The following is a 14631-nucleotide window of genomic DNA, read 5'->3' as shown; positions in this document are numbered from 1 at the left end:
AATTTTTGTAATTTTAACTGCTAACGGTATATATGCTAACTGGTGATATCATAAAATCATATCAGAGCAAAACTTTCTGTTTCCTTACGAGGTCGCTTCTAAGCATTCCTCCAGGAATATTTCTACAGGGAATTATGCAGAGATATCTTTAAGGCTTTCTCCAAGTTACAATGCAACAATTTCTTCGAGGATAACTCCAGAATATTCTCTGATACTATTCTCGAGATTGTTCGACGAGTTATTCCTGAGATTCATTCCGGGATTGGTCTAGAAATTCTCCTGGAGAAATTCATCTAGGAATTCTACAAGAAATAACTTCATGAATTCCTGTAGGGACTCCTCAAAAGTATACTTTTGAAGTTCTCTCAGGCATGCATCCAGGAAATCTCTACATGATTTTTTCAAAGGATTTTATCAGGCAATCTTTCAGGGATTCCCCTTAAAATTTCTCCAGAGTAATCCAGAAAATTTTTGTGTAGAGATTTTCCCAAAATAATCCTTGAAGTAGTTCTAAGGATGATTTCTGAATAAACTCCTGCAGAAATTCATAGGAGAATGCTTGAAAGAATTTCAAGAATCGAACCCACACTCCTTGAAGCTCACAGTTCTTGAGGAATTTGTGAGTTGTGGAACACCTGGTTAAATCCCTGGAGTGATCTGGGGAAGAATCCTGGAAGAAATTTCCGGAATAATTCCTGGAAGAATCTTGAGAGGACTACTTGGGGATATATTTGTATGTTTGCTTAGAGAAATCCTCGGAAAAAATTCTAATGAAATCTCTAGATAAATATATTGAGATTTCCTTGAAAAACATTGTCCTAGTGCTACTCCTGGAGCAATTCTTGGAGGAAACCTTGAAGCAAGCATGGGAAAATTCACTCACTCACCCGAACGCTACCGATAAAATATCTGCAAAGTATCTGCAGCCACCGAATGTTCAATGACTGCCGAACGCTACTAGGGTGAGCGCAATCCCGACGTATCGTAAACGATTGAGATAAACCGAAAATGAAAAGATATAATGAGCGGAGAGAGCACCTATCCTCTCTTCAATTGGAGACACGAAAGAACGCGTTCGCCATTCGATCACTGAAAGCTTCCTGCGAAATGCACAGATTTTGCGTTCACTGAAACATAGGCCAGGAGAAGTGGATGAACTTGTCATTCATTTTTCTGTCAAATCTCATACAAAATCTACTTTTTCTTTGACAGAAATTCACTCTAGGTGAACCACTTCCCCTGGCCTATTTCGCCTTGTGTATTACCGGTCAGTGAACGCTCTTCAGCTCTCAAATACGAATGCCACTCGTGCAGAATCGGAATGTAAAGAATCATTCGCTACAGCAATCGGATGCCTTCGGTACAAGGAGTCGGTAGTGAATCATTCTGTTGCCGTTTTTGTCTAACTTGTCGCTCGGCGAACAAGAAGAAAGCGCATTGGAAATTGAAACACTCAGCTTGGTTGGAGAAACGGAAATCTCGCTCTTGACCGCTTGTGGATGTGAGCGAGAGAAATGCAATATTCGAGTGAATGTTTCCCATGCTTGCCTTGAAGGTATGAAAACCACTAATTGAACATTAACATACTCTAATAATCCCTCCACAAAATTAAAATAGTGCAGCTTTGAAGGTTCTCTGCAAGAATCCTTGATTATCTAGACGCATCTCTGAAGGAATACCAGAAGAAATCGCTTGAAAATTCTCTGTAGAAAATCCGAAGCTTTCCCGAAAGAATTCCGAAAACAGATCTTGGAGGAATATTATATAAAATTCAAAAAAGTTTTCTCGAAAATGCACTTAACATTATTCGCAAAAAAAAATCGATGAAATATCTTATGAAAAATTGGTTATGGTCTTATGAAGAATCGTTCAAAAATCTTGCCGGGAAAACATCAAGAATTTCTTCTGAATGTTTTCCAAGAATCTCAGAAGAAGCACGGGAAATGTCCTGGAATCAAAAACCAACAAAAAAAACGACACTTTCAGAAAAGAAAGAATGTAATCGGAGGGATGAAATTAGAACAGCGCAATTTTTTAGAAAAAACATTGACGGACACTTCTTATTGAATTTGACAATTTTGAGTGGTGATTAGAATATAAATTTATTAAAATATATTGAAAATCCTTCGGCTATTTGCGGTAAATTAATAATCATTGCTATTTCTTGCTTACAGTTTTTACCAAAAATCACTTCTTATTAAAATGGCTTTGCGGAGGGGGAGAGGTGGTCGTCACGGTTCCCTTGGGATCCGTGGACCACAGGTTGGGAAACACTGCCTCAGAGTAACACCAGGAAGAATCAATTAATGTTTTTTTAACAGGAAATCCTGGATATTCTTTTGTGATTAATTTTTAAAGCAAAAAAAAAACTTTAGAAAGAGCCTCAAAGACAAAGTTGAGAAAACTGTGAACTCTCTGAAAGTTTTGTATAAAGGTCCTTGCTTGGTGATCTGAATTCATAAAACTTAAAGAAACTTCAGGAAATGATCCCATTCCGGAAATAACGCTCTGTGTAAATCCCAAGAGGAACTAAGTAAAAACGGGTTAAGGAGTTCTTATGAAATCAACAATCACAAGGAATATTCCTCGTAAATTCTTTAAAACATTTTCGAAGGAGTTTTTACTAGGTTCGACAAAGAATGAATATTTTCGGTAGTGAAAATTGAAATTTACAATTATCACTGACGTATAGCGGTATGAGACAAAATCACGAACAAATAAAAATCAATTCAAATCTATGCAATCAACGAAATTTGAGAAAATCGTAATTAGTACGATCGACATATCTTCTGTAAGGGATAGTACACAAATTATGTCACGCTGAATTTCAACTTTTTTGGATTATGGATTTCGTATCGAGTTTAACGAAGCATTGCCATATTTTGTTTCGTTTCGTCATCAACAACGCTAGAAGTTCAGTGTATCGTTCCATTTCATATCTTCAAGAAAAACATACATATCGCATACCCTTTGTCCGCAGTCCGTTTGTAAGGATCAATCCGCTTGACACTTGGCGCGCTTTGCGCCTCACTAGAGATGGCCTTAAACTTTCGCTCGCCATGGAAAACCGAGCGCGCGCGCTGATTAGTTGATCTTTACTTTGTCATTTAACGAGCGGTTATCTATCGTCCCCCTGGCCGTCGGTTCATCATTAGCATCATTAGCGGTTACGCAACGCGAAGTAGGCTGTGAGAATCCATCGACGTCTGGCTGCTGCACAGTTAGTTCCTAACCTTTACATTTCCTGCAGCCTACTTCGACGTAGGAATCCACCCAGAAACCTATCATGACATCTCGTTATTGGACAAAAGGAAAAACATCATCTCTGCCATTAACATTTCATTCACCGAAAACAGGTCCGAATCAACCTTCATTGGTTTAACGCCCAAGACCTCCGATTGAGCAGAGCGCGACTGGTTTCGTTGCCCAAGCGATACAAAAGATACAAAACCTGATTATTAATCGTAGGTCGCCTTTGAGATGAGACCCAATTGAAAGGCTAGAATAGTTTGTTCGAAGGGAGGAGGCCGCCTGTGGGATACACATTTGTTCAAATATTTCGGGAGCTTTTGTCTCCAACTCTCGGAGTCACGTCCACGCAGCGTGGAAGAAGGGAACTGAGCTTTTCGGGGTGAAAGGAAACAAGTTTCGGCTTCGGGTTCATCGTTTATGGAAGATTTGGAGACTCTCTGTTAACAAATCGATTGTATGCGCGGTTCTTCCCGACTGACGATTGTTAGTCGAACGCGTTTGGCGCAAAATGGACATAATATTGACACAGGTTGTGAAGTGACGCCAAATGTATGGTTACGTATTACGGAGAATTTCATTAGCGGATTGTGCAATGCATCCGCTTGTTTCTTGTTTTCCTGTTCAGAAAAGACAGTGGATCGCAATTATGATTGCTGTGCGGCTCACTTGGATAAGGAATAGGAATAAATCGAAGCAGCCTCTAGCCCAGGCTTTATGATTCAAGTGAGGAAGTAAAGAATGGCGCCAATCGTGGTCAGCATTTCCGAATTTGGTGGATTTAGACATGCGATCTTGCAGAAGACCCCATTTTGGTTTGTAAACTGTTAATGTTCATGATTGTAAACTGCTCGGTAGGCTACAATCACGTCATAAAAATGAACAAGGCAGGATTTTTACTGATGTAAATATCAAGTTTGATTGTAAATATGTGACGTCACTCCTATCGTACCATATACCTTCCGGACCACTAGATCATTTTTTTTCGCAAATTTGTTCAAGGGGGATAGGAATGACGTCGTCAAGTAGCTGTCAGTTTTCGGAATATATCACCTTCTTAATATAGTATACCGTGGCTACAATGAAGCTCCTGACGGGAAGATTAAATCAAAGTTATTCAGGCTACTATGTTTTACCACAAAAAAGCAGTGTTGCTTTGAAATTAAAATCTAGGAATAGAAAAAGTGTTAAAGAACTTGTTTAATGAAAAGTTACAAGATTCAACACAAAAGGTTGATTGTTTTCATATTAATTCCCGTATAATTGCAAAATAAAACTTCAAAATTTGCTTAAGACTGATATGTATCACAATCATATTCAGATGAATAATGATCATATTCTGTGCATGATTAGCCAAACTTTCGTTCGACTCCATCACAAAAGTTGAGGAACACTGTCGTTCAAGGACAAATATCTCTTCCCGGCTAATATAGAAAGCGACGAATATTTTATTTGATCTCGTTTAAACGAGTTTCTACATCAATGAGTAAACAGAGCGTTAGCAAAAGCTCCAAAATCCTACGCAAAAATCTCGAATTCCGATAGCTATTTTTATCCATTTTTACGACCCAAAACTTTTAGCATAAATAAATTTCCGCTCTCGGAGTTTTGTCTTTATAGATATTGCGAAAACCGACTCACCGTCCATTTTGTTCTGCAAACTGTGTGGCGATTCGGGCAGGGTGTCCGATATCGAATCGCCATCGGAGTTCAGACTGTAGGAGTGCTCTGTCTTGATGGGAAGGCCGCCGGTTCCGATGATCGCGTCCGTCATCAGTTTGTCGTTGAGAATCACTGGCGGCAGCTTCGGGTCCCGATCCATCCAGTCCGGCATATCTGCGTAGCTGGACATTTTGAGTGTGTCTTGCATGGTCTGAGGGGGGAAAAACGGGAGGAAATAAAATGGAACAGGTGAGCAAATTAGCATACGATTAGGAAATTAATTACGGTATCAGTTGAATTTATGTTTATTTATGTTCCCGATAGGTGTCACCTTCGGGCAGCGACAAAGGGATCGTGAGCAGGGTTCTACTCGAAGCCTGCTTCGATCGCATAAATCTTCGGATTAATCTGATGACTCCACGGAGAAACGAAGCAGGCGTAAAGTGAGGAGGAATGTGCTACCTGTGTCAACCAGTTTGGGTTCCGGAATTCGTAATGATACGGCCGGACCCAGAGTTGGTACGAGACTTGAATAAAATGACGTGCGACCGTAGAATGGGTTTGACCCAAATTTTCCCCAGGGGATTATGCTTCGGAATTAAGCCGGTCAGGTGCAATCAGGTTCCCATGACAGGGGCATTACCCAGTTTTGGCTGCTGCGATTCAAAATCTGTTTCATAACGCCTGCTTCGATTACACTCCAGCAGTGTTGCTTTCGTTTCCCACTTTCCACGGATGTGAGAACTGAAGCAAAACAAAAATGCAACAATAAGGCAACAAAACCCGATAATTACATATTACAAGGTGGGAGACAGCCGCATACTCCCATTAGTGGGAAAAAACATTTTCCGAACTCTCCGGTCGCCGATTTTGGTCAAAATCGTTTATCACAAAAGCCTCCGTTGCGAGATCTGGCGGCGGCGGCGGCAATGAGCAAAGAAAAAGGCCGCAACCAAAGACCAAAGAGTAAATAAAGCAGATCGTGGGCAACGACGACGGAGAAAGAACGACAAGCAACAGCCCTTGGCCCGCCGCCGGAGTTAATTTTTTTTTCGTTTTCGATTAATAAGATTGTTATGTACCTTTTTAATAATCATAATCGTAAAATACTAAATAATTACGATAATCGTTTTTCTCTCGTTTTGACCTAAGGACTCGACCGACCGTCGCAGCTCGGAGCATCAGAGGGCGACTATCAGATATGTATGATTTGCAGGGTCTTTCTTTGTCATAGGTGATTTTTTGTATTGCCGACAGAAAAGAATTATAAAACGGCAAATCTTGTAAATTTTGTAAGTTTTGTAAATTTCGTGATTTTTTTTTTTATTTTTGTTTTTTTTATATTTTGTCCAATTTAAACTGAAAACAAAACTGCATGAAGTACACAGGAGTAACAGGAAGGGTGTAAAAGAGAGCAACCAGGAGCAAAGGATGAACCCCGAAACAAACAAAAAACGGTTCAGTTCGCAACCAACAGAGAGTGATAAAAGCAAATAATAAGGCAAAGGGATATCAGGTTTTTTAAAAATGAAAGTTGTTCTACCTGTTTCCTCCAGTAGTCACGAAGGTGGAGCCTGTTGGTCTGTTGCATGCTCGCATCTAAAATAAATCGATCAAGTCCTGTGGCTCCGGGCCCATTCGAATGACATCTTTTCTCAAACCTGTCCGGTTTGAAGAAAAAAAAACGTAAAACAAAAAACAAACAATCGAGTACGTCACGTAACCAAGCAGACAGAGGAATCCGAACGCATAGCAACAGGTTGCTGCGATGAAGAAGATGAGCTTTGACTTCCCCATCATTGATTCTTCGCTCCGGGGAATCACATGTTTCTGTTGGTTAGCTGACTGATTGTGGCAACGACTTCAGGGCATGCATCATTCATCGAAAAATGCAAATTTTGTTTCGAATTGATGCTTGTTTGTGACAAGTTGGTTCAAGTGTTCCGTAATATAATGAGAGAGCTTGGCGCTATTTTCGTACAAACATTCCGATATTTGAACTAAGTGCAACAAATGACGGAAATGACCTGTTTGGCTAGATTATTACCATAATTGGAATTTGGAAAGTAATAAACACAGTTTTTACCAACTCTCATTCAAAACCGCAATATGTTGACCAATTCGTGTGAACAGCTATCCCTTACCGCAATTGGAAATGCACATACGCAAAAGGGCCAATCTCCAACGCCCAATCAGATTTGCATAATCCGCGTCGTGCCCATTCAGCAATCACAGTGTGTCCAGCGGGAACAATCGAGCCACAATTTACATAAGCCATAAATTAACGAACCGGAGAAGAAAAGACCCGATCGTTAAACCGAAATCAAACGGCCTTTCGGTGAATGGTTCTTGTCGGGCAACGTGGATAATAAATTCTCCCAAACGCCTAATTTATATCGTTTTCTAATTGACCGAGCATATGTGGATAGATGGCTTAATTCTCGCAGAGGGTTCCTTCGCAGAGTCGTGTAATTTCAATTGACACTCGATCGGTATGCAGCGAACGGTGATCACCCGTTCCCAATTCCGATCCCCGGCCTCGAAAAGGCGGATTTTACGACACGACCCGATGGGGACGCAAGTTTTGAACAATCAGCACACGTGAATTGAGCCGTAAAGTGTCGTCATGCCACAACTGTGGATTGGGCAAACAGTCGTAAAAGTGGAGTTATTACTTCAAATTATCTTGGAAAATTGCTTCCGAAAGCTTGCCGAGCTGCATACGGCGGCGGGGAAAGTAGTTTACATGTGCCCGTTCAAGCCCTCGGGTGCGAGACTTGGCTTCATGAGTGAATGTTGACAAGCGCTATCAGTGCCAAAAGTGGCAACCAAGAGAAACGCCTTCATTTTTCTCAGACTGACAGGCTTTGTGAGGCGACAACGCGAAAAGAGCACGCCGAGCCTACGCTAATCTCCCTAATTTATGTCTGGCCGGGGCAGGGCTGCAATGTTAATGAGTTGGTTTTTTTTTGCGTGAGATTTCGTACCTTTAGGAAGGTATTTCTTCCGTAACAGTTATGGAAGTTTAAATGTATGTCTAACAGAAGATTAAGTGATCTTCATAGGTGGATGGTTCAATTGCAAAGGTGTAGAATTGGATGAAAATATGAATTTAAGTAATAAGCTTTTTGATGAGACTATGAGATACTAACGTAAATTGGTTGATTCTTTTTTATATCATGATCATGTCTATATTTGGAAACAAAAATTTCTCTCAATATACTGGTGAGCTCATTTTATTCTATTTTTATATAGAAAGTGATTACTTTACTCTCACTACTAAATATCTTCCAGCTATTTCAGTCATGTTCTTACTATAAACGATTGTCTTCAATGATTAAAAGGGATGTAGAAAATTTCCCTCGAAGTCTGTCTCAGTGAGAACCGAATGCCAAGAAGAAGAAGAAGAAAACTAAGAGCCATAAATTGCAATAAATCAATCAAAATTGAAACACGATTGTTCTGAAACCACTAGGAAAGTTTTATATACTATGGCTATATGACCATTCATGTCAGTTCCGCGCATGATCGACACCTTAAAATTTCACTCACAATATCATTCTCCTTTTCTTGCGTAAGTCATTCAACACACATCGATGGATTCATCAATAGGTTTTTGCCGATACAGGCTAACAAGAGACAAAAAAAAAGTGAACGGAGATGAGGGATAACAAAATCAATCGTGGGATGATGTCATTCCGCCACCTTGGGAGCCATTATTTTCGACCGATTGAAAGTGACTCGATTTTGCACTTGAATAAAACATCGAGAGCCTTTCCACATCAATCTATCGATTCTTTTCATCTTCTCCAAACGCGACTGCGACGACGACGACGACGCCAACTGTGATGATAGATGATGGCAGTTTACGCACGTGGCACCATTTCAAATTAAGTTTGCCATGCAGCGCAGTAGGCTATGTTTGGAATGGCGATAACTACAGCACCTTCACCCGTCACGCAACTCAAGCAAAAATAAATGGTAAACATCTTATCGTTTTAGCTGCATAACAGTACATTCAATGGATTTGAACCTCGGCTTTGCGAGGTAGAGCCGCGTTCTATACTCTCGGTCATTGCACCACGCCTGAGAGAAGGAGTTCAATTTGCTAAAGTTGGAAATCGATTTCTTGATCCGTTATTTGTCCGCGTTCGCGTTTGCGGTACGAAAAGAAGTATTTAGCGCTTTGTTTTATGCTCACGTATTCATTTAAATTATATACAACGTTTACGGATCCATTTCGACCGATAATCTTGTCCATACAAACTATGAGCGTTGTCTTGTGGAACAGAGGACTCTTGGCTTCTCAAAGCAAGAAACCGTCAAATGTCCCTCCATGAAAAAAGTGTGACCTTGCATTACTAGTTTGATTATTTGTTTCATAATATGTTGAAGAGCACCAGTAATTTATACATAGATCATGGTACGGTCAGGATCAGTAGCGTCTATTGGATACCTGAGTGAGAACAGCTGTTCTTGCACTAACGGATTAGCAACTGCGGGAGGTCGAAACCGATTACGTTATGAGCGGCATACTGTAAAATGGATGTGATCGAATTTACCTTCGATAGATTATTGAAACATAGCCAAAATTACGTCAACCGATATTTATTATTTTTGCTGTGTAGCAACACGCCGATCGCAGCCGGTGCTCGTTATGTTGCACGATTAGAAAGGAAGCGTCCCTTTGTCGGTGTGGCGGTTCTTTCAATTGTTCCGAGGTGCTATAAATATTCTACCGCCGCTGCCGTGGGTGCATGAATAATGACAACACATTCATGACTTCTTTGAACAATCAAAATCAAAACCAGTAAAAGTGCACCAATGACCTGAATCCACGATACCATCGCACAGAGCTACCTTACGAATTCTCCCGAAGTTGATTCTCACGTTATAAGAGTACACTCCTGATCTGAAGTGTAGCACGCGGAAAGACCCTCGGGGCAGAACGCAAATACATGTACGTGCCAAACCCTTGAAATGTACCACTTGTAACAGCTAATTTAAATCCACTTTTCGGGTAAAATATTTCGATTTGTGCTGTGAAGCGGCAGAAAAAAAAACTGAAACCATGTCAAAATTGATTCCCTTTCGAATAATTAATGAGTCCCGTCTTTCGTCGCGGCCGCGTCGAAATCCCGATCACTTTCCTAAAGCTGCGTACCATTCGAACAAAAAATATATGAAAAAATCAATCTCCCAATGCGTGTCTGGCCGGGTCTGCGTGGAAGAAAGTGCGCGAAAGTGTCAAAAGTTGATCCGAAATCCTGCCGAAGCGAAGAACCTGTTCCTGAAACGCGGTAGAAGGAGTTGCGCGATCGCGTTCCTCAGCATCACAACACGCATTCGACAGCCAAATCAGTCGAAACTTGTTCTCGGCTTGTCGTGTCTTTAACAGAAAAAAAAATTGCCTCCATCGAATACAAACGACAAGAAAAAAACATGAAGAAGAATCGTAAAATATGAGCCGAATTCCGTTATGTGTTCCCTTCTTGGCGGGGATACCTTCGATCGGAATGAACTTTCGGCGTTTTTTGATAAGATCATTGACGCGATCGATTCCTCCGACCAGAATCTCATGACTAGATTATAATACAATTTTAAACAGCAGTTAACAATGTCGAAATTTGCTATAATTTTGTTATAATATGGCTTTGTTTGTTACACATTTTATGCAAAATTTGCAATAATTTTGCCATTTTGGAATATCCTTGGAATAAATTGTGCTATAATTTTGTTATAATTATAATAGAGCTTGTTATATTGTTGTTTTATTTGCTGCAAAATTTTGTTATATGTTTTGCCATTTTAACTAATAACGATATACCTGGTAATATAAACAATCATATCAAAGAAACACATTCTGTATAATATTTATTATAACCTTATTTCTTCCGTTTTGTCGGGCCACCACATCACAGGGAAAGTGTACTGAATTCTCGGAGTGAATGGGTAAGATCACACACGATCATCGTCGATCGGTTCGATTGACCGCATGGGAGGATGATACATGATGGGGTTGTCAATAAAAATCATTGCCATTTGGTCGATCCTCCTTCTTGGCTGTCGGAGTAGCTGAGAGGGTGGGGAAAACTTTGCGATGACGGCGCAATGACGAATTGTTCTCGAGTCGTTGAACCAGCTGCTGGTGAGTCCCAAAAAGTTCTCCGGTAAGGTGGGGCATGCATACCGAGTGTGTGCGTGTATCTTTCATTACGGTTTATAGTTACTGCCGAGACTCGAGGAACCGTGCACTAGCCATTCCGAAAATTTGAATAAATGTGTTTTCACTAGGGTGGTTAAAAATTGCAAGAAAAATAGTTTGAAACAACTTCTCCTATATCTTCACTACAATCCTTATGATGAAAATAAAGTTCTGTTAAATTTTTAGCCTTTTTTCTAGGATATTAAGGTAGTCCAAAGAAAAATATGACAATTTATATGGAAAACATTACATAATACTTCTAACACCGATAGAACTATCATATGCTTGTTAACGCTAGTATGAATTATCAAACCTTATACCTCAAGTTTTTTTTTTAGATTTTTGCAGCAGTAAACTGGACTTTAATTCCTCATGGAGCTAAACAACAGCAAATCAATCTATGGATACCGTCGATGGGGGTGACAATGGGTATAGGGGGTGAGATTGGGTCATAACGGAAAATTATGATTTATGAAATATTTCAGCTAATATCGCTGATATCACTAGAATTAATCACTCGTATGTTAGGGAACACATTATTACACATTATTCATCACAATATACATTTTCAGAATAAGTAGTTTTTGTTTACTATATCAATAAACTTGTATGTTGAAACTAGATAAAATTTACATCATAAAATTTCTCCTGTGCAAAGTATAACGCATGTACTTTAACCTCTATCGTTGTATTAGTAGAATGTTGAAAGTCCTTTCATTACACTTCACAAGTGTTTTCCGGTATCAAATTGATTTTTTCACAAAAATTTCATTTTTTTCGGTACGATGTCTAAAAGATTGAAAATGGGGGTGAGATTGGGTCAAGCAAGAACGATAGTAAATGAAATCGCAAGACCACTTTTTTGACATTTTACGGTGCCGGGTGTTCTCATTCCTCATTTAGATGTGTTTATTCTTTCTAAATACAGCATCTCTGAACATCAAACAAGTCTACTTGAGGATTCCGTGCATTGAATAACAATGCAACGCATTTTGACAACTTCTCAAACCAGCAACTGTGTTTCGTGCGCAGCACCATTGTAAAATTTTATCAAATGGATTTTTTTTATTTAATTATTTATTAGTGTTTTCATATAATAGAAACATCTCATGAAAGTACGAATGAGTTGGATCGCTGAAATACCGGGATTATAAGGTCAACATCTGCCTGAAATGTATTGATCGAGTAATGTCGCACCGTAATATAACTATTTGCGAAGGTTTAAAATAATCACTGTTTCAGTACACCTCTGGGAAAACTGAATAGGCTTTATGGCAATGGGGATGAGACTTTGAAGATAATTTGAGGGAAACAAAACAGGAATATTTATGTAAACTTGACGATAAATGTTGGATCTCATATATTTTCTCATAGCTCTTCAATTGTTTGGTATAATAGTTATTTTAAGTGGGTTTATCATACTTGTGAAACATCTTTGATATCTTTTCGTCTTGTTTGCATCGTGTTTCATCAATATTTTTCAGCTGTGAATGGTTTTGCAATAATATTCTCAAAAACAAGTTATTTCAATTCCAGTGACCCAATGTCACCCCCTCTATGGGGTGAGATTGGGTCATTTTTCATTCACTTGTAGTGCCGCTGTGAATAAATATTTTTCAATAATTTTTTGAACAGTTGTTAATATACCATCAAAGTACATACACACAAAATTTGAAGTTTATTGGAGCTAAATTGCAATAGTTATTCAATAAACAAATGGTACATATGCCTTTTTGACACATTGTCACCCCCAACGACGGTATCTCTTCCCCATCATTCGAATTATATTGCTCTCTTCAATAACTTTTTTTATATGATTCGAAGAATGAGTTTTCACTGTGAGATAAAAATGTTGTATTTGTATTAAATTATCAACGCGTTTGACACATTTTTTAAAATTTCCCCATAGTAATTTCCATATAATCTTTAACAAAATTGCTGACAATTCGACAGAACTCTATTTTTATAGTAAGCATCGCAAGAAAGTTTGTACGACAAGGGGAGGTCTCGATGATGACAATGACGGCGGTCGTCATCGGGCAGTCGCTGACGGTATGCGAAATTTACTTTTATTTAAATTGATGGAGTCTGAGAGTGCGGTAAGGAACAAGAAGAAAGTGCTAAGCCGAGCCCGAGAGGCAAACAAGAATCAGGGTTTGATTTGGTTAAGAGTGACTGATGTGATCGGTGTATTCGATCATTAGTTTGTAATCGTTTTTGAATTGTTAAAATGATTACTATTATCTAAAAGGCAAGTGTATCATTAGAAAAGCACAAAGGAAAAGAGCTGAAGTGTGCTGATGAAATAGTGAAATACATATTTAATTTTAACGTATTCATCTAAAATCACGACTCATTTAAAATTTTCCTGTAAAAATCGTTACATCCTCACCGTTCTTTTAATGGATGTATGTTTGTCCTTTCATGGTGCATTCCAGTGAATTCCTATGAGACAAATTTTATAAAAGAAATCATTATTCAAATAGCTTCACAATCAAACTTCATACGATCGCGTGTATCATTCTCACATCGCACATCATGGAAAAATATTTCATATCCAATTATTTGAGCAAAACATGTCAAATCACAATACCTTCACTGTATTGTATCTATAGTATCTATCAAGATTGATTGAAGGGAGGTTCAGTGATCTAAGCAGTCAGTGGGTGCGAAGTGAAGTCAGCTACAGGGGAGGTGAAAGTGACAGCTGGCGAGCTGACTACCTGGCGAGTTTGTTTTCATGTATCGTTTCTATGGGAATGTTGGGGATTGTTTACCACAGAAAACAAATCCTACCTTCTTCGTGTGTTTTAGAGGATCTAAAATTAAAGTGTTTTATTCATTAAAGTGAGGAAAAGCTACTAGGAAGCTACATTTATTCTATGACTAGTGAAATTAAAAGCCGAACGAAACGAGACGGAGTGTGGCTGTGAAAAATGTTTGGAGGTACGTCTTGAGTTAGCACCTTCAAACCAAAACAAACTCGCCAGCTGTCACCTGGTATTTCAAAATGGCGGATTCAACATTCTGACACATAGAAGGGAGGTATCTAAATACCTTGGTATCTATAGTATGTTCTATTGTTAATTATAATAATCAGATACTAAGCTACTCCCAATCATAGTAGACTATGACTTAGGATAATCATTGACATTCTACTGACCAGACATCATTCCCGAATAAACTCTGAAACTGATAACAAGTGTTTTACTACAAATATCAGAAGTGGGATACGAAAAATGTTCCTGCGAAGCCGTTTGAGGTCGGAAAATCAAGCACCAGAGAATCTCGGAAGTGGTCTTCCTTTCCAAGATGCCATCAATGAATCCGATACGATGATCGCAGAATCAAGTAATTCGAATAATCAAATTAGAGGAGAACGTACGCATTTCGATGGAAGCTGTAATATTGAAGTTGGATTAAACCAAGCTAAAACGCATGCCATCAAGTTGGATGGCTTTCTTGCCGTGGGGATCACCAAATGAAGATGTGATTTTTTTAATCAATACCGTAGA

The 14631-nt window shown here is 39.1% G+C and overlaps 1 protein-coding gene across 1 annotated transcript in view; it reads right to left on the bottom strand.

Moving 5' to 3' along the window:
• The window catches only part of LOC5576325 (cyclic AMP response element-binding protein A), a 334313-nt gene that overhangs the window by 62396 nt on the left and 257286 nt on the right, over positions 1-14631 (bottom strand). Inside the window, exon 2 of the mRNA XM_021855221.1 lies at positions 4891-5122. Coding sequence (XP_021710913.1) covers positions 4891-5122 — 232 coding nt within the window. The remainder of the gene's footprint in view (positions 1-4890; positions 5123-14631) is intronic.

This window comes from Aedes aegypti, chromosome 3 (assembly GCF_002204515.2).
Source record: "Aedes aegypti strain LVP_AGWG chromosome 3, AaegL5.0 Primary Assembly, whole genome shotgun sequence".
Taxonomy (NCBI): domain Eukaryota; kingdom Metazoa; phylum Arthropoda; class Insecta; order Diptera; family Culicidae; genus Aedes; species Aedes aegypti.
Note: the sequence above shows the minus strand (reverse complement) of the source record. Positions and strands in the feature narration are given on the sequence as shown.